The 22,437-nt window shown below is 48.6% G+C and overlaps 1 protein-coding gene across 1 annotated transcript; it reads left to right on the top strand.

Annotated features, from left to right (window-relative positions):
• The first annotated feature begins 492 nt into the window (after positions 1-492).
• On the top strand, positions 493-22,031 carry LOC143157232 (cryptochrome DASH-like). The gene is made up of 14 exons (XM_076331997.1): positions 493-626; positions 752-924; positions 2,624-2,717; positions 3,992-4,122; positions 5,004-5,152; positions 5,535-5,623; positions 7,702-7,775; positions 9,501-9,590; positions 11,521-11,600; positions 12,952-13,011; positions 14,100-14,257; positions 18,113-18,232; positions 19,275-19,451; positions 21,302-22,031. Exons 1-14 carry the CDS (start codon positions 561-563, stop codon positions 21,407-21,409), a joined length of 1,569 nt encoding a protein of 522 aa, XP_076188112.1. The 5' UTR covers positions 493-560; the 3' UTR covers positions 21,410-22,031.
• Positions 22,032-22,437: the final 406 nt, after the last annotated feature.

Raw genomic sequence — 22,437 nt, 5'->3', positions numbered from 1 at the left:
AGCTGTTGTTGTGTGAAAGGTAAAGAGATTATCGAGGTTAAACCCCCCCCCCAAATTCAGCAGTAAGTGCGCTCTGGTGAGAGGCTGCCACGGAAAGGCGTGGGGATCTCAGACCAAGGAAGACGGGCCTCCTGCCCCGCCGCCTCCTCTGCGCCCACACGGCCCCCACCGACGCCGCTGAGGGCTCGTCCCGGTCCCGCCGCCCTCCCGGGACGCGGGACGGGACCTGCCCGTCCGACGGGCCCGCAAGGAAGCGGTGGGGGCGGCCGCAGGGAGCCAGAGGCGGGACGGCTCGTCCCTGGCGGGGCGGGCTGAGGGCGAAGCGGGGCGGTGAGGCGGGAACGGGGCGGGCTGAGGGGGAAGCGGGGCGGTGAGGCGGCAGCAGGGCGGGCTGAGGGGGAAGCGGGGCGGTGAGGCGGGAATGGGGCGGGATGAGGGGGCCGGGCCGGGCTGAGAGGCGCCGAGCTGAAGGAGGACAGAGCACAGCCGGGCTGAGGGGGCCGGGCTGAGGGAGAACAGGGCCGGGCCGGGTGAGGCGGGACCGGCCCCGCCGAGGCACCATGTCGGGGGCAGCGAGGACGATCATCTGCTTGCTGCGCTGCGACCTGCGTGCCCACGATAACCAGGTAGGGTCCGGCCGGCGGCTCTCCGGGTATTTCTTTAGAAATAACCCCGCTCTTGGGTAGGCTGGGGAGAGGTGCATGCTGCATCCTGCCCCCAAGAGCTGTCATGGCCCTTTCTGTGTTTCCAGGTGCTCCATTGGGCTCAGACCAACGCAGATTTTGTTATTCCCCTCTACTGCTTCGACCCACGGCACTACCTGGGCACCCACTGCTACGGCTTCCCGAAGACAGGGCCTCATCGGCTCAGGTTTTTGTTGGAAAGCATGAAGGATCTAAGGGAAACACTCAAGAAAAAAGGAAGGTAGTTGAGAAAGCACCATGCAAATAACACGTCTATTTTTATTTTCTTTCTTTTTTTCCGACACATATGTGCTGTGGGTCAAATCATGTCAGGTGCTCTGGGCTCTGATGATGTCTCATTTCAGAGAGCCACAGCCCTTCTGTTAGATACAATAAGGTCCCATACATAGCCCCTGTTTAGATGACCTGCTGTGGCATCTGCAGGGAAGCGAAGAGCCATCCAGGCTGCGTGCCATTCGAGGTTTTGCTTTCTTGAACTCAGATACCACAGATGGGTGTCAGCCTTGAGTGCTTTGCCCAGAGTTCTGACAACTGGAGACATGAACGGCAGTCTTCCGACATGTAGGCAACAGCACTAGCCACTGTGGCATGCGCCCTACCTTGTCCCTAATGAGTTTTCCCTAGGAGTTGCCTTGAGACAGACCATCATGCATCCTGGCTTGTGAGACTGGAGAGTTAGGTTTGCTCATGCCCTGTCCCGCTAAACCCAATCTCTTTGGTAGGCTACATTGTGGGAGGGGGGTCTTCAGGGATTCCTCCTTCATTATGTCTCTTGAAACCATAACTGGGGTAGACCAGGGCCTGAAGGTCTACATGCTGAAGAATCCCATTACCAGATAACATCTGACTTTGCTTAGCAGAAGATGCGTCAGCCAGCCTGTATTCTCTCAGAGCAGCGTAACAGTGGTAGTAGAAGCAAGAGGAATGGCTCTGGGTTTGCAGTGCAGCATGGACCGTGCAGATTGTGAATGTTATAGGAGACTGAAAGAACTGATCAGTGGGTATCTGCACCCACACCCTGCAGAGAACAGATTCAGAGCTGCTTGAATGCTACTGTGCTGTTGTCAGTGGCTGATAAAAGATTGGTGTTCTTCAGTGAGAGATGTGTGGCTGTGAAGAGCCACGCTAAGATCTGCTCTCTCAGCAGCACCCCTTGCTCCTGCCTTCTTCAGACCCAGCCCATCTTTGAAGAAACTTTTCAGTTATGCTTTAAATTATTCTGGCAAAAACACTGTATTAGTCCTTCAAGAAACTCTTCTCCAGCACAGGCCTCTGTTAGATGACACAGTAGTGAGAAAGAGAGAGAGAGAGGGAAAGGGAAGGACAGAGTCACGTATGAGGCTCCTCACAGAACTCTGCACCCACCTCTGACCAACTTTCTCACCACAGCTTCTCTTTTGGTCTGGTGCCCTGGGTACACAGCTGGGCAGTTGGTGAGGTTGCAAGGTGGGAGGGAAGTTCTGTTGACTCTGTTACGAACACAGAGCATTCAGAGGAAAGAATTCCTCTGAATACTCCCACATGAAAGTGGAGAGGGGTCTGCCCACAGGCCACCACTGCCTGTGAAGGAGATTGGAAGAGGAATTAGTTATTGAATCTCAGCTTCAGTGTGTGAGGATGAACAGATCTGACAGATTTACTTCTAGGTGATAGCCTGGCTTTCTGCCCAGTTATCCTTTCTAAGGCATCCGGGGTGGTAGAAATGTGTTTGACAGAAACCCAGCCCCAGAGGCTTACAAACTGTGTTCATTGGGTCCTAAAAAATGTAGGTTAGTCAAATCCTGTCTGTTTGCCTCCACATGCTGTCGGTGCTCCGTAGAGAACTAGTACATGGGTGCCTGGGCCAGAACTAGGGCCTCCTGTACACATAAATAACAATAATATCAAACCTAATTCAGGCCAATGTTTTGCGTTTGCAGTACCCTGGTTGTGAGGAAGGGGAAGCCAGAAGATGTGGTCTGTGATCTGATTACTCAGTTGGGCTCTGTCAGTGCCGTGGCTTTTCATGAGGAGGTAAGGGAAATATCTGAGTGACATTGTTAAAAGATAAAATTAGGTTGTGGAGGTTTCTTCCACAACCAAATGGTGATGCAGATCCTGTATGTTCAGAGCCTTTCTTGTCTGTGGTATTTTTAACCTTGGGGAAACTGGCTAGCTCCTGGGATGGGGATGGTGCAGGTGTCTGGGTGGGAGTCCTTGCTGTATGACAGCAGCTATTTGTGAATGATCACATGCAAGTGCTGTGTCTTGAGGAAGAGGGGTTTCCGGCAACTGTCATTTTAGGTCAGCTGAGTCCATTTCTCCTTCTGTTTGCATCAAGCTGCCTTTTCCCGGCGCCTTCCTTGCACAAGGAGCTAGCTGCCAGGGGGCATATTGTATTGAGTGTAGAAAAGGCCCACGGTGAGTTGACAACACCCATATTTAGGCAGTTGCCCACCAGCGCGTTGAAGAACGAAACACGAGTCCGGTCCCGGACTGCTGACGGGGTTGGCATGTCACTGACCTGTCTTCGCTGAGCTGACTACGTGGTTTGATCCAAAGCCTGCTGAATTCAATGGAGGGCTCTGGATTCAAACCACTGAGCCTGGAGGCTTTGTGTACACACACACATATGCGTATACATGTACATAGATGCACTCAGTATTAGCAGAGTCTGGGCCTCAGAGCTGTCTAATGCAGGAATCACTCTGTGACCTGCACTGCAGGTATTCCTGTTGTCAGGCCTACAACCCTTGTAACTTGACAACCTACACATCCCCTAGTGCCTTACTCCATGCAGCACTAAGAACAACCACAGAGGGTCAGACAAAAGGCCTCATCTAACTCCATAGCCTTTTTCCTGACAGTGACCAATAACAGATGCCCAGAGAAGACCACAGGAGCAGGACAAATCTGTAAAGATACTTCCCCTGCATACTTTCCCAGCCTCTGTGGCTCAAGTACTTCTTGAAACAGGAATGCTATCCTGATATTCAATAACCCTCAGTGGATTTCTTTTACATATATTTGTCCAGTCACCTTTCCAGTCCATGCAGACTTAAAAGATCTGCAACGTCCTACATCAAGGAGTTTCTTATTATGGCATTGGCACTGCTAATGGAGAGTGAAAACACTTGTTGGGTTTGGGAGAGGGAAATACTCAGAGATTGTCTGTGTGCAACTCTCTTTAAAGGGATGAAGCTAAATGTGGAGATGCGGGAGGAGGGCAAGACCAGGGACCAGGGTCTGTGTGCATGTGGGAGCTGAGGCTGTGCAGCCATGGCCTCACTGCATTTTGTTCTCCCTAGGCCACGCAGGAGGAGCTGGATGTGGAGAAGGGGCTGTGCCAGGTGTGTAGTCAGCACGGGGTGAAGATTCAGACATTCTGGGCATCCACGCTGTATCATCGGGACGACCTTCCCTTCAGGCCTATTGCCAGGTGGGCTGCTCCATGGTATCACTTACTCCTCCACTGTCCCATTTGTTTCTCACTCCAGTGAACTGCTCAGGAGGGATCTTAGTCATCTGGTCCCACGGGGAAGGGACCCATCTGCATTTATGGAACAGTGCTGTCATGCTCATGCACATCAAGGGGAAGGGGCACATTCATCCCTCTGTACTAGTAGGATTTATGCTCTGATATGCATAAAGCCGAGGGGTTTGTTTGACTGTTTATTGAGGAACTGATTTCTCTTTGCCCTTCTACCAGCACAGTTTGGATACTCACTCTGCAGTGCCGAGTCCTTGTGACATCGGACTGGATTGCTCCATTACTCCATCTGGCTAAATACAGCTGCCTATGACAGTAGCCCTTTGCGTGTGGACTCTTCATGGCTCCCTCAATAGTCATTTGAGGTGTAGTTGATGGAGTTGAGTGATACATGGTATCTTGTAGAAAATGTATAAAATAGGGCAGAAGAGTCAGGCCATAAAAATGCCTGTTTCTCTCCATTGACTGAAAAGGCAGTGGGAGGTTGCAAATTTTTACATTGAGGTCAGGCTTGTGGGTAATCAGGTGAGATAAATCTGACCCTCGTGGATTGCCCCATCAGGACACACCTTAAGTTGAAAAGGCACCATTTGCATCAGAAGCAGAAAGAAATTGGGTGAAGGACTGAACTTCCTATTGCTGCTGGCCCCAGGGGTATCTGCCTCTTCTATGCCTGGTGATGTACAAACATGCATCACAAATATGAACTCAGCCCTCAGGAGAGCGCAGCCTAAAAAGCTAACCCTCCATCTGTGGAAGCTATGTGGTGCTGTGGGGAGGGGCCAGGGTAGCCATCCTACGGAGATTTGACTGTGCTGTGATCTGTGCAGGTTGCCCGACGTCTACACCCATTTCCGAAAAGCGGTGGAATCGGAGGCGAAGGTCCGGCCAACCCTGCGCATGGCAGATCAGCTAAAGCCTCTGGCTCCAGGGGTGGAAGAAGGGTGTATCCCTGCAATGGAGGATTTTGGACAAAAGGGTAGGAAAACCTAATTTGGCAGTTGCTCCCATGATATCCTACTTAGAGATGTTTCTTACTGAGAATCAAACATGGAGGCCTCCCAAAGGCAGTTGTTGCCCTTCAAACTGTAACTAACCCTCTGTTCACTCACACGGCAAATGAAGGTAAATTCCCTGTGTGGAGGAGCTGCCTAGCTGTTTTCTGCTGGGTAGAAAACATCCTCTTAGTCAGTAATTTTTAATATGTTTGATGTGGCCCTTGTTTTAAAGGAAGACCAGGGCACAATCTTTCATGTCCCCAAAGAAGACATCCCTACTGCTGAACATCCCTAGATTTTAAGCTCCCTACCTTTGAGATGCTTTCCAAGGGGGTAACAAGGTGACGGTGTTTTCTGTGGCAGATCCTGTGACTGATTCACGAACAGCCTTCCCCTGCAGTGGAGGAGAGACCCAGGCTTTAATGAGACTGCAGTATTATTTTTGGGACACGGTAACTCTTACATTTCCTTGTCTGCCTCCTCCCCCATGTACATACGGCTGTGCAAGTGGGTGAGGCTGCAATTTCACTTCCTAATAATATTTCCTTAGCTCCTGTATAATAACACTTTACAAAGGAGGGAATTAGCATTATTTCAGTTTTTCAGAGAGACAAACTAAATCAAAAAGAAGTTATCCAGGAACTGGGAATGTAAGCCAGATACTTAGGAACCTAGTTTAGTGGCCATCCCTCTTAAGTCTTTTTTTCCATCAGCTTTTGGGAATTGGGACAATTTTTTAGCTCCTTGACCTTGATTTACCCTTTCTACTCTCCTGTCCCATGTCATCAGCAATGTAGTTCCTCCATTTTGAAGGAGTGAAAAGCGGCCTGAAGGGCTGCAATTGCAGTTGGGGTGAGGAACAACTGACCCAAGCTGCTGCCCGCAGGTAAAAATAGTTCCTAGTAGTCTGGTTTAAAAACTTGCAGCCAATAATTACAGCTACTTCTTGCTCCCTCACTTTGGTGGAGTGAAGCTGCTGCTGACTGCATTTTGTCTGTGCATCCTGACCGTTTTTGAACCTTTTCCTGGTCTAGTTTGAGAAACTGCCTTAAATTTGCCTTCTGTGAATTCAGACAAAGACACGTATGCTGATTTCCAACAGCATCAGACCCTATGCAGCTTTATGGATAAAGGGGGTAGCATCTCTCCAGCTGAGATGGGTTAAGAAGTGTGCTGTGTCCGGTGCGCTCACTGGGACAGCCCCCAGGGGATTCTTTCAGCTGTGCTACAGAAGTTCCTGCATTCCCTTGCTGTTGGGGAGCATTGTTGTGGTTTAACCCCACAGCTCAGCCCCACACAGCCGCTCCTTCACTCCCCACCAGTGGGATGGGGGAGAGAATTGGAAGGGTAAAAGTGAGAAAACTCATGGGCTGAGACAAAGACAGTTTAATAGGGAAAGCGAAAGCCACACACACAAGCAAAGCAAAACAAGGAACTCATTCACTCCTTCCCATGGGCAGGCAGGTGCTCAGCCATCTCCAGGACAGCAGGGCTCCATCACGCGTAATGGTTACTTGGGAAGACAAACACCATCACTCCGAACGTCCCCCCTTCCTCCTTCTTCCCCCAGCTTTATATGCTGAGCATGACGTCATATGGTGTGGAATATTCCTTGGGTCAGTTGGGGTCAGCTGTCCCGGCTGTGTCCCCTCCCAGCTTCTCGTGCACCCCCAGCCTGCTCGCTGGTGGGGTGGGGTGAGAGGCAGAAAAGGCCTTGACTCTGTGTCAGCACTGCTCAGCAATAACGAAAACATCCCTGTGTTATCAACACTGTTTCCAGCACAAATCCAAAACACAGCCTCACACTAGCTACTGTGAAGAAAATTAACTCTATCCCAGCCAAAGCCAGTACAAGCATGCATAGCTTCTACTCTTGGTCAAGCATTAATACAATCAGTGCTGGAAAACCTGTTCTTTTTTGTTATGTAAATATTGTCTTCCCCGGTGAGCTAGAACAGCCCTTTAGCAGTAACCCGTGCAGCGAAAGGGATCAAGGAGAGATCAGGCTTCCCTATGTCCTCTGCATTGTCAATGGAGTGCCCAGAAAGTGGAAGACCTGCATCCTGCTGTAAATGTGGGTGGCCCAGAAATAACAGTGATCAGGATTCCTGCAGCTGAGTGTTGGGTACTGTCAGACACTGTGGTTCTCAAACCCAAACAAGCAGCCACATGGACAAGGGAACCAACCACCAGTCCCGCTGGTGCTTATAAGCGGATTATTGATCCAGAGTCAGATGGGTATGGGCAGGGAGCAGCACAGCCAGTTTCATAGTGCTTGTAGAAAGAGATGTGCTACAGGCTGAAGCGGGTAGCACAGCTTGTGACACGCATCCCAGAGCTATAATGAAAACTGCTGGCCTGATTAATTCTTGTGCACCGGAGGCAGTAATTTGGCAGCTTTGTAATCCTTGCAGGCAGCCATGAGAGGGAGCCCCGCCCTGCCAGATTGCCCTGGCTCCGGTATGAAAGAGAACATATTTAGCAGGCTGCACGTAAAGTATTAAAACCTTTTGTTCTTTTGCTTGCACAGAACCTGGTTGCATCTTACAAGGAGACTCGGAATGGACTAGTGGGAATGGATTACTCAACTAAATTTGCACCATGGTAAAGATTTTTGTTGTGAGACTGGAAGCTCCTTCTCTGCTCCCCTCCCAAACTGATGTTACCTGGCTGCTGAGTGCTCAGTGGGCATGGGTAGGGGTCTAGGTGTGATTCCCTTGCCCTTTTTGTTGGTGTAGAGCAGCCTCAGCGCTGCTCTTCATTGCGCTTCCAGGCAGCGGCTCCCTGGGAACATTCTTGCAATTAGGAATTGCTGAAGTGTAGCAATACTATGCCAAGACCCCAGTGTGTTGGGAGCAGCGATGTGGACAGGGCACTGGAGAGACACACAACTTCTCTTTGGCTTTGTGCTATTTTGTGTGTCTGGGATGGTTGAGAGCAGCCAGGGAAGAAGTGTAGCTTCAGCGTGTTGATGGGGCTGTAGCAGAACTCGATCCAGTCCTGGTTTGCTGAATACTGTGGGGCAAGTCACCTCACCTCACTGCCATTCCGTTTTTCTGTGGGGTGAAGAGACACTTCTGATTATTCCTATTGCAAAAGGATCTCTTGTTTGGGTAAATATGATGACTTGTAATTAGGGGTTTTAGTCTCCGGTGCTGGAAGGGGCAGAGTTAATTCTGGACTGAAACTGCAGCAGCAGAACTCAGTTCAGCCTAATGCTGAGAGCATTTGGAGCGTTTTCCCGACAGAATTGCCATATGAAACATTTTTTTGAGGCTGTTACAGGTCAGGATTTCTTATTTTCAACTGGCTTTGTGCCTCAGTGGTTGCAGTGGATGGCTCCACCTGGTGGCACTTTGGGATCCCAGGACCCCTGGCACTGCAGAAGTTCTTTATCTGGGGTGGCCTTCACTCGAGTTTTTCGAAGCTGGCCGTTTGCCCAGAGCAGACAGTCCTGATCTGCCTGCCCCAAAGTGTTCCTCTGTTAGATAATCAAAATCAGACCAGTTCAAACTGCAGCCGCCTCATACTGGCCATTTCTAAGTGTTAGAGCTGGTCAACAATTAAGGAAAAACTCTTCAGGCCCTTTCTTCCTGTTTTCCAAAATTTATCAGAACACCAAATGTTTCCACGAGCCCTAGTGGGAAATTGCAGTAAAATACATTTCTAGGAAAATCAAGGTAAAAGTTGTGCCTTATCACCCTTTGCCATGGGGTTGGAGTCTACAAGCTCTTTCCTGCCTTGCACGGCACTGATTTGGAACAAGTGGAAGGAGCCCAGTGGGTTGAAATGCCAGAGCTGGGTTTGATTCCCTAGTTTTCCTACCCCACCTGAGATTTTCAGCAAGTCACTTGCCTTCTGTGGTTGCTAAAATAAGAGACTAAGGTACTGAAGGAATAGGAGCCCTGAGCGTACGATAAATAGGTTTGTAGTAAAAGGAGGGCTGTTGAACAGCTAAGGCAGATGATGTAGAGGTTGACATTTGAGATCCGTCTCTGGGTTTGTCATTGGTGCGCTACGTCACCAGCTGATCAAGTCTTTTAGGCAAAACTTGTAAAACTTCTGTAAAATGATTTATCTCAGTAGCTTGGAAACTCCTGTAACAGTCATATGCTGGGAAGGGGAGGATTTTGATTCTCAGCTTGAAGAGTAGCAAGGAAGTCATACAACTTGACTAAAGCCGTTTGGGAAGTCAGTGGCATGACTGCAAACCAAGCAAAAATTTTCAGACAACAACTCTAAACACAAAACTGCCCCTCCACGCCCTCTGTGCAGACATCAAGCTGTCAGTCCTGCGTTGCATTCAGGACACCATTCTTCTGCTTTCAGGCTGGCGCTGGGCTGCATTTCACCTCGATACATTTATGAGCAGATCCAGAAGTATGAAAAAGAGAGAACAGCAAATCAGAGCACATACTGGTATGTCCCTGAACGACCACTGTGGCTTGTTTTCTCTGAAAAGGAAACTAGCATCTCATGCACGGGAGAGAGTGGTTTGTTAACTTTCTTCTTAATTAATGTTTGTTTTTCCTGTGCCTGCTCTCTGCTTCCTCTGGGTTGCATTGCAGTTCTGTTTCAGTATGGATTTATTAGTCTGCCTTTGACATCCAGAGGCTTTAGGCACTTTATAAGTAAAGATTATTAATGCTAGTCGTCATTATTATTGCTGGGAAATTGTGGTTCATGATTATTAAAATTGATCTCTCTAAATCATCACCATCCCTCTCTGTATTGTTATTATGGGCTAGATGAGAAGGAAGAAGAATGACTTACAAATAAAAGCCAAAGGGTTTCTCACATTAAGGATACGAGCAGGGTTTCACCCAAAAGGCTCAGCGACTGTGTCATTTGTACGAATCACATGGTGTCAGAAGGACCTCTGGGCACAGTCCAGCAAATGGCCCCGCGCTTGCTCGGCTGCTCGACCATGACCACAACACCATAGCAAAGGGGAAGAGGGGAGTGGGAAGTGGGCTTAATGCATCCAGCCTTGTGACCCGTGCTCTTCCTCACCCCACCGCTGGCTGCTCGCCTACCTGCAGGTTGTCCTGAAGGAGTCCGGGGGACAGTTGAGGACAGTGTATCCATCCCTGGGCTGGCCTTGAACTTGCTCATTGTCGTGGTGAGCGGCACTCTGATCTGCCCAGACACTGTGAATTAGAGCCTGATAGGGAGCTTTTATGGAGAAGCAGGTTCATGTTAGAGCCTGGCCTAACACTAGACCTGGATAGAAAAAACCCCAAACCAGAAAGTCTGTGCAAACTGTAGAACCATGTTTTCATACTGGTTTGTTACATTTGCAACATATCAAACAGCACAGTGGTTGGTGAAGAACAGGCAAAACACTGGCAACTATTCTGGCCAAAATATTCAATTTCATTACAATTCAAATGACAGATAAAATATCGACCTTTTGCCTGTTGAAGTGTATGCTTTTTTTTTTCTCTTCAAAGAAAATCAAGAGAGGAAAGATTTCAAGAAATGAACATACTCATGTTTTTCTGTCTAATAGCCAGCCAGCCTGCCTGCAGCCGGGGTGCCATGGTGATCTAAGCATTTTAAAGTGATAAATAATTATAAAAAAGAAGCTGTCAAGCTCCCAGGCATTGCAGTCAATTGTACAGTGAAGTACAGGTCGTGGTGGCTGCACATGAGGGATTGATTGAGTCTCAGTATCATGACAGTAGTTTTTAGCATTTGGACAGTGTCCTGTTTTGTAATCAGATTTTCCAGAAAGATCTTGTAAGCCTAAACATCAGCTGAGCAGAATATTTCTAATATGCCAGAGAGCTGAAGCAGGTCTCAGAGGCTGAGGTGCCATCATTTTATGAGAAGCTCTTTTTGTATAGAAGTTTTGATATAAAACTCTCTGTTTTCTGCGGGCCTAGCACCTGATCTCATGAGCTAGACCACTGCAAACCCAGTTTTGAAAGGTGCCTTTAAGTGCCTTACAAAGGTTATTGCTTAAATCAACGCAAAGCTCTTTGGAATGTGCTGACATGCTTGCTCATGCGGAAGCATGAAGCTGAATCAGGTCCTCGCCCTGCTCTTTGGAGAATTATATCCCGGTAGGGACGGATGAGAAACAGGTTACCTGAAATTCTGCTCCTGCACTAGAGTTAAGGAAAGCCTCTCAAGTGACTCATGCAAAGTTTGCTTTCACTGTAGTCATCCAGGTGCAAGCTAGATAAGTAGGCCTGGGGCAAGAATGGTATCATGGGAAGGTGCATGAAATTGCCCATTGTGAATAAACCTCAGGGTGTTAATGATGGGTGCTATGGAAGCAACATCCTAATTCAGTAATTTTATCTGACCCACAGTGAAATACAGACATGGCTTTGTGTTTTAGGGTCCTGTTTGAACTGCTGTGGCGGGATTACTTTCGATTTGTGGCCCTGAAGTATGGCAAAAGGATTTTCTCATTAAGAGGTGTGTATGGATCACCATATTTGGAGAGGAAAGGTACGGTCTTACAACAGGGAAATTAAGAGAAGAGGCTGGCGGCATTGTGTTGTACAAATGTTCTTCTCATAGTGCTTGTGTCACCACCCGGGGATGCTGCTGGGGACTTACTGTTAGCACAGAAGTGCCTCAACGCCACGGTGCTGGACACAGTGTAGACACTGAGACTTTTGCCCCAAATCTGATTATACACGGAGAGTAGTATTAACACATGTCGGTGGGAAACAGCAGCACAATAAGAGTAAAGATGCTGTTTCCGGAGACACTCCATCTTTGGAGAGAATCCAGGCTTCGGGCTTTCCCAGGTTCACCAGAGAATCTGGGACAGAGCAGGAACTGACTCAGCAGCGTGAATCCCAAGAAACCAGATATTCTTTCTGCCTTGCACTACATAGGGATCAGAATGAGATTCAGCTCCAGACCCAGTCACTTACGTGCAGGTGTTTACACATGAAATGGGGGTCTGAACTCTCAGTGCAGCAACAAGTATCTAGTCCATATAGTCAGGAAACCCTACAGCTGATGCCTGTGTTGGGTGAGCTGTTCTCCATGTGATGTAGCTGCCCACACTTAAGCATACAGCACTGTTTTAGGTGCCCTAGGGCAGTCTGCCTGGCATCCAGCTGTGGCTGCAGAGGAGCACGTCTCCCTCAGCACCTGTGTCACATCTGCCAGGGCTATGTGGCTGTTTCGAATGCCCTAAAGCATCTCAAATCGTACTGGATGCCAGTGGTGGGCCTAACTTTAGATGTCTGGAGCTAGAGCTGGGTCGTCCCTGCTGCCCCCATTCCCCTGTACAGAGGACTGTAATTGCCACTGGACCCCTGCAAACATAAAATCATCCCCCTCATCTGTTCCTTCCCCACTGCAGGAGCAAAGTGTTACCGGGGGCTGCTGCCAGGTAATTCTGGGCTCAGTATCTGCTACAGAAACGGTTTTCACATAAACATTGTCCTGGAGTAAAATTGAACAAGAAAATACTAGCTTGGGCCAGAGCACATCTCCAGCCACTTGTGAGGTCTGAGTAATTTTTAAGTAAAAAAAAAGAGCAAACACCAACAAAACAAATAATCAAAATCCGTTAGGGCTTGAGCATCCTCCATGTGCATGAGACACCCCTTTGCAACACTTGAAAGGAGGAACAGATCATCTCTAAACCTTTGCAGAAGGAACATGGCTTGTTTGTAATACCACTGAGAGGGCGAGCTTCATCCTAATGTCTTGTGTCAACCAAAGTGCCCCTGGCTGTCGTTGTTTTATTAATAACTGCCTGCGTCAGCATTTGTCTTCATTAGCAGTTCATTTTTTCCCTCAATAGGGCTTCAAAGTAAAGAGGTCCCCTGGAAAAAGAACCTTCAGCTCTTTGACTGTTGGAAAGGTCAGTAGAAACCGCGGGTTTGGCTAAGCGTGCTTTTGGTTTCCATGTGTCCGCATGCTAACATGTGCCCTAACGCTAACTCAGATTCATGTAGGGGAACGCTCAGCATGATCAGGCCCTGTCATTTAAACTGTTACCACCAAACAAGAATCCAACCCCTCAGTTCCGTGTGAGTGCAGGATACTTGGCTTCCCTTCCGAGACTGAGCACCACACAGGAGCAGGCCCACAGGGTATCATGAATGGCCAGGCTCTGTCCGGCTGGTACATGCTTTGTGAGATGTGCTGCAGTTAGATTTTCCTGCCCGGGTGGAAGTGTTTACAACATGTTAGTCCCTTCTGTTTAGTCACACAGAGGCTGACCAGCCCTTCTTATCAATGCTAAATTGTTATTCCAATTGGTTTTGCTTAGAAGGTTAAAACAGCCTTAGAATAAATCACATCTTTCGTTGTGCCGCAGCCTTTTAATACCCTTGCTTTTCTTTAGCTTTTATAACTTTGTTGTCACATGAATAGCAAGCATAATATCTCAAATTAAAACTTGGAGGGACTAACAGATTAAAGTATCAGAATCAGTGAAATACACACCCATATATCTTTCTTCACATTAATGCCATGTGTGTCCATTTGCACACAGGTACAATATATCTTTTCCTTAACGATAGACAAGGCTCTCTACTTCTCAGGTGCTAACCCTTGGGGACTTGTCCAATACATTCCTCTCTGCTATTAGTCACCTGTCAAGTATTTTTCTGTTCTTGGCCCATCTCACTGTTGTGTGTATATTTATTTTGCTCTGCAAAATTCCCCGCAATCCACCTTATTCATTGTTTTTCCAGTCTGAGATTTTTCTGTTCCTTTTTTTCGTGCCGAAAATTCCCCTCATTTTAATTTTCAGTATAATTTCCCATTTAATTTCCAGTGGATCTTAGTGGCTGCACGCCAGCTAAACCTCACTGAAATCTCTCCCTGCCGCTGTACACTGGCACTGTCTTACCTGCTTGGGTGGCTGTGAATGCATGACCACAGGTTGGTTTATGAGTGCCCAATAATGTCATCATATCCCAGCGCTGTCTTTTGTCTCTGCAGAGGGCAAAACAGGGGTTCCTTTTGTCGATGCCAACATGCGAGAGCTGGCTGCGACGGGCTTCATGTCTAACAGAGGGCGGCAGAATGTCGCCAGCTTTCTCACCAAGGACCTGGGTCTAGACTGGAGGACGGGGGCAGAATGGTTCGAATACCTGCTGGTAAGACTGAACCCTTTGTGTATCTGGAGTTGCTTGTGCTCCCTGCCCTGAGTGACAGACAGGAGGGCAGCTCTGCCTAATAAGGAAGGATACAGAAGATGATCAGTAATTTTCAGGCTGATATAAATGCATGTATATACTGCTTGCATGGTATGTACTTCCCAAAGCTCACGTAAGAAAAGGGAATCCATCAACCAAGATGTAGCTAGGAAGTCTGCAGTGATAGTTTTGATCCTCCATGTAGGGTTTTAGCCAGAGATCTGTCACATTTGAGAAAACTTTCAAGCATAAATTATGTTAACAGTGCTCTGATTTGCTCACCCCAGAGGCTGGGGAGGAGGACAGCCCAGAAATAGAACATAAAAAGAAATGTGTTCTAGCCACTGAAGCCAGTGTTGGCACAGCGGCTTTGCATTGATATCTGTGGACAGGGAAGTCATCTAGTCAAGAATAGGCGAGTGTGGACAATAGCTGGATCAGCTTCCAGAGAGCTCCACCCCGGCTGGAGGCATCCTTCTTCATTCTGGTGAGTCACAAGCTTCCCTGCCAACTGGAGCACCAATTCGTTTCTCATATGCCAATCAGCAGTCACGCAAGCACAGTTAAATAGCTGGGTTGCTTCTCCGTCAGTCCCCATAGATTCTTCCTAGGAAGGTCTGCCAGGCTGGCAGTCCCCAGTTCAGAGGCACAGGCTCTGTCCCTCTGTACAGCTCTGTGTGTCTTTGCTTGGTTGCCATTATCTCTGGTGATACTGATGGAGAGACTGTCAGTAGCACCAAGCTGAGTGGTGAAAACTGAGGCTGAGGAGGTGATAATCTGCATTTGTTCTTCACCAGGCTGAACGGTACAGATTGAAAAAGACACATCAGCCTCAAATTAAAGATCTTGTCTGCAGGATACAATAGGTAATCAGGAAACTTTCTACTCACTAGGATGGCTGGGGGTACAGAGAAAGCCCAGTCACCTCACCATTATCTGCAATTAAAAGAGCCTTTTTTGTGTATGTAATTTTTTTTTGAGCTTCCTTGGAGCCGGGCTCTGACATGGCTTTGGCTGCAGGGATCTACAGGAAGATCTGGGTGCTCTTCCCATTGCTGTGTCTCACACCAGTGCTGTGAGCAGTGGTGGGCTTGCACAGTAACACGGTGCAGGACTTCTGCAGGATCCTCCAGCAAGTGGTGTTGGTAGCTCCATGCAGTAATGCTTTTCCAGATCAGAGTGAGAGCACCCAGCACATGGCACCAGAGAACTTGTATTGGAAAAGTGGTGGCCTTAGCCTTCATATCCTGGCAGGAATTTGGGATGGAAAATCTTACCTTGAGTGCATTTCTTTTGCGGTTTCAGTGGGTTGTATAAGATAGCTGATACCCTGCGTGCCCTAAGCTTCGTAGCAGTGACTTGCCAAGCAGGGGCTGCATTTCAGTATGCATGATCTAACTCCTGTAGCCTGAGTGCATTGTATATGACACACAGTGGCCCTCCAGAAGAGTGGTACAACACACGCAAATGCACAAACACATCTGCGCATGCCTGTCCTGCAGAGTGAGCCACTAGAACCGTTTCGAATGTTTCATAGTATCTGGCTTTTGATGGCATCTATCAGCTATGGCTTTCAAAGCAGTTACAAAGGTGACTTCATTTCACAGAGAGGGCAGCTTGCTTCATGTACAGGCAAGCCTCGTACTCAAAGTCACCAGCTGATTAAGAGTTGGGAGTCAGGAATTGAGGCTTTGCTCTGACGGGCGGGCAGCCTTGCCTTCCTCAGATAGGAGCTTGGTTCACTTTGCAGTCAGACTCAGAGGGCCATGGAAGATTCCAGGTCCTGTTCCTCAAGTGGGGAAGACCTGGAAGGTCTCACGCTAGAAAGATGCTCTCTGAGTTAGTTACCTTTATTCATATGGGCATGAATGTTACCAGCCTTGCTGGAAGTAGGATTTAGCACTCAGCACTAGCCCTTTCATCTTGGGAAGCCCCAGATGCTGACTGCCACTGTAGGTTGGTGTGGCACAGGCTGATCCTTGTGTCCTTCTGTCCCTTCCTTTCAGCTTGTGTCACACTGGTATATTGCTAGACAGCTCTGTTACTTTAACCTGGTGGCATCCCCAGGTAACGTACAGGAGACATCAGTTTGATGGGGGAGATATGGCTACAGAATGGTAGAGGCCAGTACAGAACTGAAACTGTCTCGCTTGCCTCTAAAAAGGGAAAGCAATGCATATTTCATCTCTGATACTTCCAGCAAAGGCCCACCGAGTGTTTGCGTGTGCCTGTGAAGAAGAGGGTGTTTGTCATCCACACCAGACGGGCAGGAAGACTAAGGCAAGCTCTCTGCAACCCGCTGAAGCCAGGGAAAAGGCCAGAGACCTCTGGTGTCCTGAACAGAGCATATCTCAGCTATGATTTCATTCACAGGGTCAGGCCCCAAGGAAAGGGAGAGAAACAAACAGAAGAGAATGCCAGGAAGGGGCAAGGCTGAGGGGGAAATGAGCCTGCCTCCTCCAGTCCCCCTTGGATTTGCCCTCACCTCCCACACACGCTTTCCTGCATGTTAATCGCACAATCAGGCCTCCGATGGCATCTTTCTTCCCCTCCTTATCTCACCGACTGGAGGAAGTGCTGCTGGGGAGGGGAAGCCTGGTGCACAGTGAGCATAGCTGGCTATTGATCACCCTGACCCCAGCTCTCGACTGGCTTTGCAGAGAAAGGGGAAGAGAACTTGGCACAGCCCATTCCCCTGGGCCTTCTGCCATCTGGGTGCATTGAGCTCCCCACTTCAAGGAGTGGCTGAGATTTTGGAAACATCACCGTGTGGAATGGTTGATGCTGCAGCTGCAGTGAAGGGAGAACAGCACTGAACCTGCTTAGTGACATGTCTTTGCAAACTCTTTCTGCTGCAGCTGCCAGCCCTACGCTTTCGCAATGCGTAGGAATGCGCAGAGATCCCACGCCTTATTTGCTATCACTGCCACTCCCCTCCTGAGCTAGGTTTGAATTGTCCTACAACTGGAAAACTTCTGATGTTGGATCTAAGCCACCCTGCCCAGCTGAAGAGCACTCAGACTGAACCATGTTCTGCTCTCATTTGTGCCTGTTTCAGGAGCCTTGCTCCATTTTACATAAGCATCCTTGAGAGCTTTTTATTTGTTTAGACGTAGAATAACTTGACGATGTGCAGCCTACTGAGTACGTCATGAGAGCTCTAGTGTTTCCTGTAGTAAAGCACCTCTCTCTGCGAAGTCCCTGTGAGTTGAGGCTTATCGCCTGATGAAGGTCGAGTATAGCAGGGAAAAAACTGCAATGTTTGTATCGATTGCCTCTTCATACACTCTGTGTAGTCACTCCGTACAGTCTGAGTTAGACTTTTCTCCAATCTGCCTAGTAGGATCTGCAGAGATGATTTTGTTAGTCTGTGGTCTCTGTGTAACTGGTCAGGAAGAATTTTCTCTCGTATTTGAAATGTACTGGGCTACTGTTTCTTGGAATATGAGCACTCAAAAGCTAGGGCTAGTTGTCATGAAGTCTGCCAGATGATGGCAGAAAGAGAACGATTTAAAAAAAAAAGGAAGCTGAGAAAGAGAGGGACTTTGGTTGGACTTTCACCTATCTCACTGGCCTAAGGACCATGAAGTGAAGTAGCCTGGGAAGCGGATCCCAGCTGTACAAACCAGCCATGCAGCACGGTCCTCTTCTGAGCCAGATGGCTGTACCTACGTGGGAGTGCTCTGACCACCTCAGCGTGGCCAGACCGATTCCCATGCAAGGAATTCTCCCCTTGAGATAAGGGGTGGATGGGGAGAGAAGATCCACCAAGGGCCGGCCCAACCCTTCTTACTGTTTTCTTCCTCTGTTCTCAAGGTGGATTATGACGTTTGTAGCAATTACGGTAACTGGTTATACAGCGCTGGTATTGGCAACGACCCACGGGACAACAGGAAGTTTAACATGATTAAACAAGGCCTGGATTACGATCGCAATGTAAGTCTCGTTTGGCTGTCTTACAATGAAGAGCGCAGCAAAGCATATGTGATAGTTTCAGGGAACAGAGGGGATCAATCTGCTCTGTGGATACTGCTGCAAAAACAGATCTGTGATCTCCTTGCCAACAGTCAGGCAGGTTCCTCGTTGTTGTACAGGAAGATCTGACGTTTACAATCTGCTACTGTCCCCAAAGAGGCTGGTGCTCTGTATGCCCTCCCTGCCCTGCCATTGGGCTGTGTGTTTAGTGTTTCATCACCGTTTCTTCCGGGTAGCAGCCACATCCCATCCGTATCTCACACAGCCATTTCCTTGAGCACAGAGCAGCTTCTTGGAGAACTCAGAAGTGACAAAAGAGATGGAGCTGCTCCCATAGCACCTCAGGAGGTCCTGGGGAGTTGATTAAACTTGTGACTCCTCTGACTATCCTCTGTAAGTGCTGGGAGCAGATGAATCGCCCTTTCCGTGTGCTTAGCCAGTGTTCACATACCGGATTACCTGCTTCCACCCTGTTCCTTGGCTTTGTGGCAAGCTGTGCTGCTGCCTTTCGGCACTGTAGCTGGCAGGACTTAGCAAGGAATCAGAAATTAGTCCTAGTAGGGGACATAGCAGTAGAGTTAATGGGAGAGATTCAGGGGCAAGGGGTGTTCATCTCGCCAAGCACAAAAGTGTACAGCTGAGCTAGTCACCCTAGTTTCCTTTGGTCACTGGAAAGAAAAAAGGACTTCTTGTGAGTGACTTCATCTCACTACGTCCTAAATAAGGCAGGTGAACTGTACCAGAAAAGCACCTGTGTCTCCCTCCTCTGCCTGCAGAGTGAGCCTGGGAGCTCCAGCATCCAGGTCTCTGTGTTTAGGCACTAATTCTGGGTAGAGGGTTTAGCAGGAGGGACTAAAACTTGACAGAGGTAACTGATGCTGTAGCACACCAGTTTCTTTACCTGGAAAGCAGGCTTCTTTCTTTCATGTTAAGAAAGACCCTTGCTGGGAAGCACTTACAGATTGTAACTGAATGGATCCTGTCCTGTTGGTTCTGTTTGCAGGGGGATTATGTCCGGCTGTGGGTCCCAGAACTACAGGGCATAAAGGGAGCAGATATCCACACCCCTTGGGCACTGAACAGTGCTGCTCTCTCCCAGGCAGGAGTAGCTCTAGGTGAGACCTACCCACAGCCAGTTGTGACAGCCCCAGAGTGGAGCCGACACATCAACCAGAGGCCCGTGAGTACTGGGAAGGTTCTGGCGGGGCGGTAGGGCTCCAGGCAGCTGCTCTGCGTCTGTAGGAGTGTCTGTGAATTCTGCTCTTCTTTCTCAGGTATAAAGGGACAAAATTGCTTTAATGCAAAGTCACATTACCTCACAGCAGAGGGTGGTCCAGCTCTGTGCAGGGACTGCGCAGCCGGGGTTATTTAGCTGTGTCTGTCCTGGTAAACTAAACAGGTCTGAGGCACAAGCCCAAGTACCGACCTTGTGTCATCCAGACAGTTACACTGTTAGTGTATTCCCCAGCACTATTTTGCCAGGGCCAGCAAGCACCTTCCAGAACCTTCTCCAAGCACAGTTTGAGGGTACCACGTGCTAAGGACTGTCACAAAAGACGATCTTGACAATGCCACCCTACATTGTATGGACGTAAACTGTGCCAGGCCAGTTGGCTTTAGGGCTGAAGAATGAACCCATGCGTGTTTTGTTTACTATTTTCTAGGTAGCTTTTCTTACTCGTTTTTTTTCCTTCTGGATATACATAGTGCCAGATATACCTGCTGTGGTGAATGATGTAAATTTCAGCTGCTTCTTTATCCCATCAGCCTTGTATAGTCAGCAGGGCTTAGACAGAGAGAGCGTGTCCTTCACAGCATCCTTCCCTGCCCTCCAGACCCTGCCTGCCCTGGCAGCCCCAACGGCAGGCAGAGAGGGATGGGGTATCTCTGAAGGCCTCCACTGGCCTAACCACTCCCCGATGCAGACGGACAGAAGGGAGGCAGGGCTGATGCTCAGTTTCCACTCTGTTCATGAGGTAGAAGTAAAAGCAACCAACTTCCTACCATGCTTGAGTGCATCCAAACTGGAGTCAGCAAGACCAGTAAATACGGGGACTGGCCCTTGCGCTTTGCTTTTTGGGTGTATCTCCCCTTTAGAATGGGGACAGATTAAGATGTGGACCCTGCAACACGTCAAGACTTGTATCTGCTGACTGGGCTGCTGTTCTTGGAGGAGATGGGTATGGAAGGAAAGTGCTCTGTAGGTCTGGGTGGGATCAGTGGTGGGTGGAGCTGGAAGGGAAGAAAGAAATACTTGTAACCAACAAACAGTTGCATTTTTCAAAGGGTTTTCAGCATTTTGTCTTCCCCCATGCATCCTCCCTGCCCCCTCCCGAGTAAGGATACTTTGTGGAGGCTCAAATTTAGCTGTCATATGACGTACAATGAAGAATGAAACATGTCTCCATTTCGGGTTTTAATCCCAAGGTGCAGTACCAAATTTCTCAGGCCAGATTCCTTTGCCATGAGTAGGAAGTTTTGCAGAAGCAAAGCCTTCTGCTTCCAGCCATGCTGTTGAAGGGCCTGGATTATTATCCTTCTGCTTAAGAGTGCATCTGAGACCAGAGAAAGGACCCTGTGAAGGAACCCCTCGGTGAGACACTGGTTTGAGGCAGTGATGAAGCTTGAACCCAAAAAACTTCTCTGTCAGGCAGGAGTTTCATCTTGATCACCCTTCCAGCTCACCTTGGGCTCTGTGGGCCTGCACTGCCACGCTGTGCTTGTGAAACTAAAATACTGCTGGCAGGGACTGTTGGCTCAACGTTATCGAGGCCTGGAGAAGAATCTCTCCCCTCAGCCCCCCCCAAACTGAGTATCAAAATCCCTTTGAAAATACAAGCCCACATCTCACCGGAAACCCTAGTTTCCTAAGTCCAAGCCTAGAGCTGTGCCTGTCAGGCCTCCCCTCCTTTTCGTGAACTTGGGGGCAGAAGTGTCTCGTGCACATTTTTCTGCACGTCAAGGCTGCTTTGTGATCAGATTCACTCTGCAGCATCAGTAAATATCTCACTGTTCATCTTTCATTTGCAGCAGGGAAGAAGTCCCCATCCCAGGGGCAGGAGAGGACCTGCACACCCGCCAATGCAGCACAAGGACAGAGGGATGGATTTTTACTTTTCTCGCGGGAAAGATGTATGATGAAGGCTGTCCAGGTGCGTGCTGGAGAAGCGCTCAATGGGAGCTTTCGCTGCCGAAGAGGTCAGGATAACGGTTAATCTCCTTGAACCGAGCCAATGGTAGAAGTCTGGCCACAACAAAGTAACTAGGGATCTGCCTCTCCGCTGTTCCCAGGGACTTGAGCTGGACGGGGCTATTTGGAGGCTGTGTGTTAGCACTGATCGTGGTGATCGGATCTTGTATTTTCACTTCGGTGCTTAGGCTGGTGCTGTGAGCTCTCAGGCAGTTCGCCTGTCCAGGAGTGGCTGCCCTTCGGTGCCGAGGGTCTGACTCCCCTGGACAGTGTATCACTCTCAACCCTGTAAAGTCCTTTGGTTGAAAGGGGCTGTCTGACTAATATTAATTAACCAAAATGGCATGGCCTTTCTGTTTGGAGGAGGTGTGGCTGCTTTTCCAGTGCCTCTTGCTTTGCACTGGTACTTACAGCTGTTAGAGCTGAATTTCTACCTCTCTTTACAAACTGGAGCAGATGGTTTATGTGGCAGGCGTTCGGTCAGAACTCTTTCTAGTGAACTTTCTTAACGCTAGTATTTCATGTTTTAAAGCTTTAAAACTACCTATCATTGTGCAATTAAAAGTTTTGCTACTGGAATATTTTATCTTTCTCATTTCCACTGATGCAACAGAGATCCATAGACAGAGTGAGACTTCAGGAGACATTCTTCTATGTGTCTCCTAAAGCACTTCAGAGAAACAGTAAATTCCTCTTGAAAACTGCCCTGGAGTCCTTGCAGCCCCCAGGTTGTTTTTGGTACCAGCCTGGAAGCTGGAAACTGTTCAAATCATAGCCGAGAGCCGCGTTCTGTACTCAGCACCAAAAACCAGTCAAAAATGGTTCCCTGGCCGTTTTAAGCATTTTTTTTTTTAATGCAGAATGTTGTACTCGCTGGAAGAGTTTGAGAATTTGGAGATAACCGTATTTGTGCTGTCGTGGAGCATTGTCACCCGATGGAGAGCCCAGGTTTGAACTCCTCAATCCCAAAAGCAGC

The sequence above is a fragment of the Aptenodytes patagonicus genome, chromosome 2 (assembly GCF_965638725.1).
Source record: "Aptenodytes patagonicus chromosome 2, bAptPat1.pri.cur, whole genome shotgun sequence".
NCBI lineage: Eukaryota > Metazoa > Chordata > Aves > Sphenisciformes > Spheniscidae > Aptenodytes > Aptenodytes patagonicus.
Note: the sequence above shows the minus strand (reverse complement) of the source record. Positions and strands in the feature narration are given on the sequence as shown.

Excerpts from the sequence above, each read along its gene's own strand:
- LOC143157232 (XM_076331997.1), top strand. The coding sequence starts at position 561 with ATGTCGGGGGCAGCGAGGACGATCATCTGCTTGCTGCGCTGCGACCTG. Across the intron at positions 18,233-19,274 it reads GCCTGGATTACGATCGCAAT|GGGGATTATGTCCGGCTGTG; the intron begins GTAAGTCTCGTT and ends TTCTGTTTGCAG. Across the intron at positions 19,452-21,301 it reads GACACATCAACCAGAGGCCC|CAGGGAAGAAGTCCCCATCC; the intron begins GTGAGTACTGGG and ends TTTCATTTGCAG.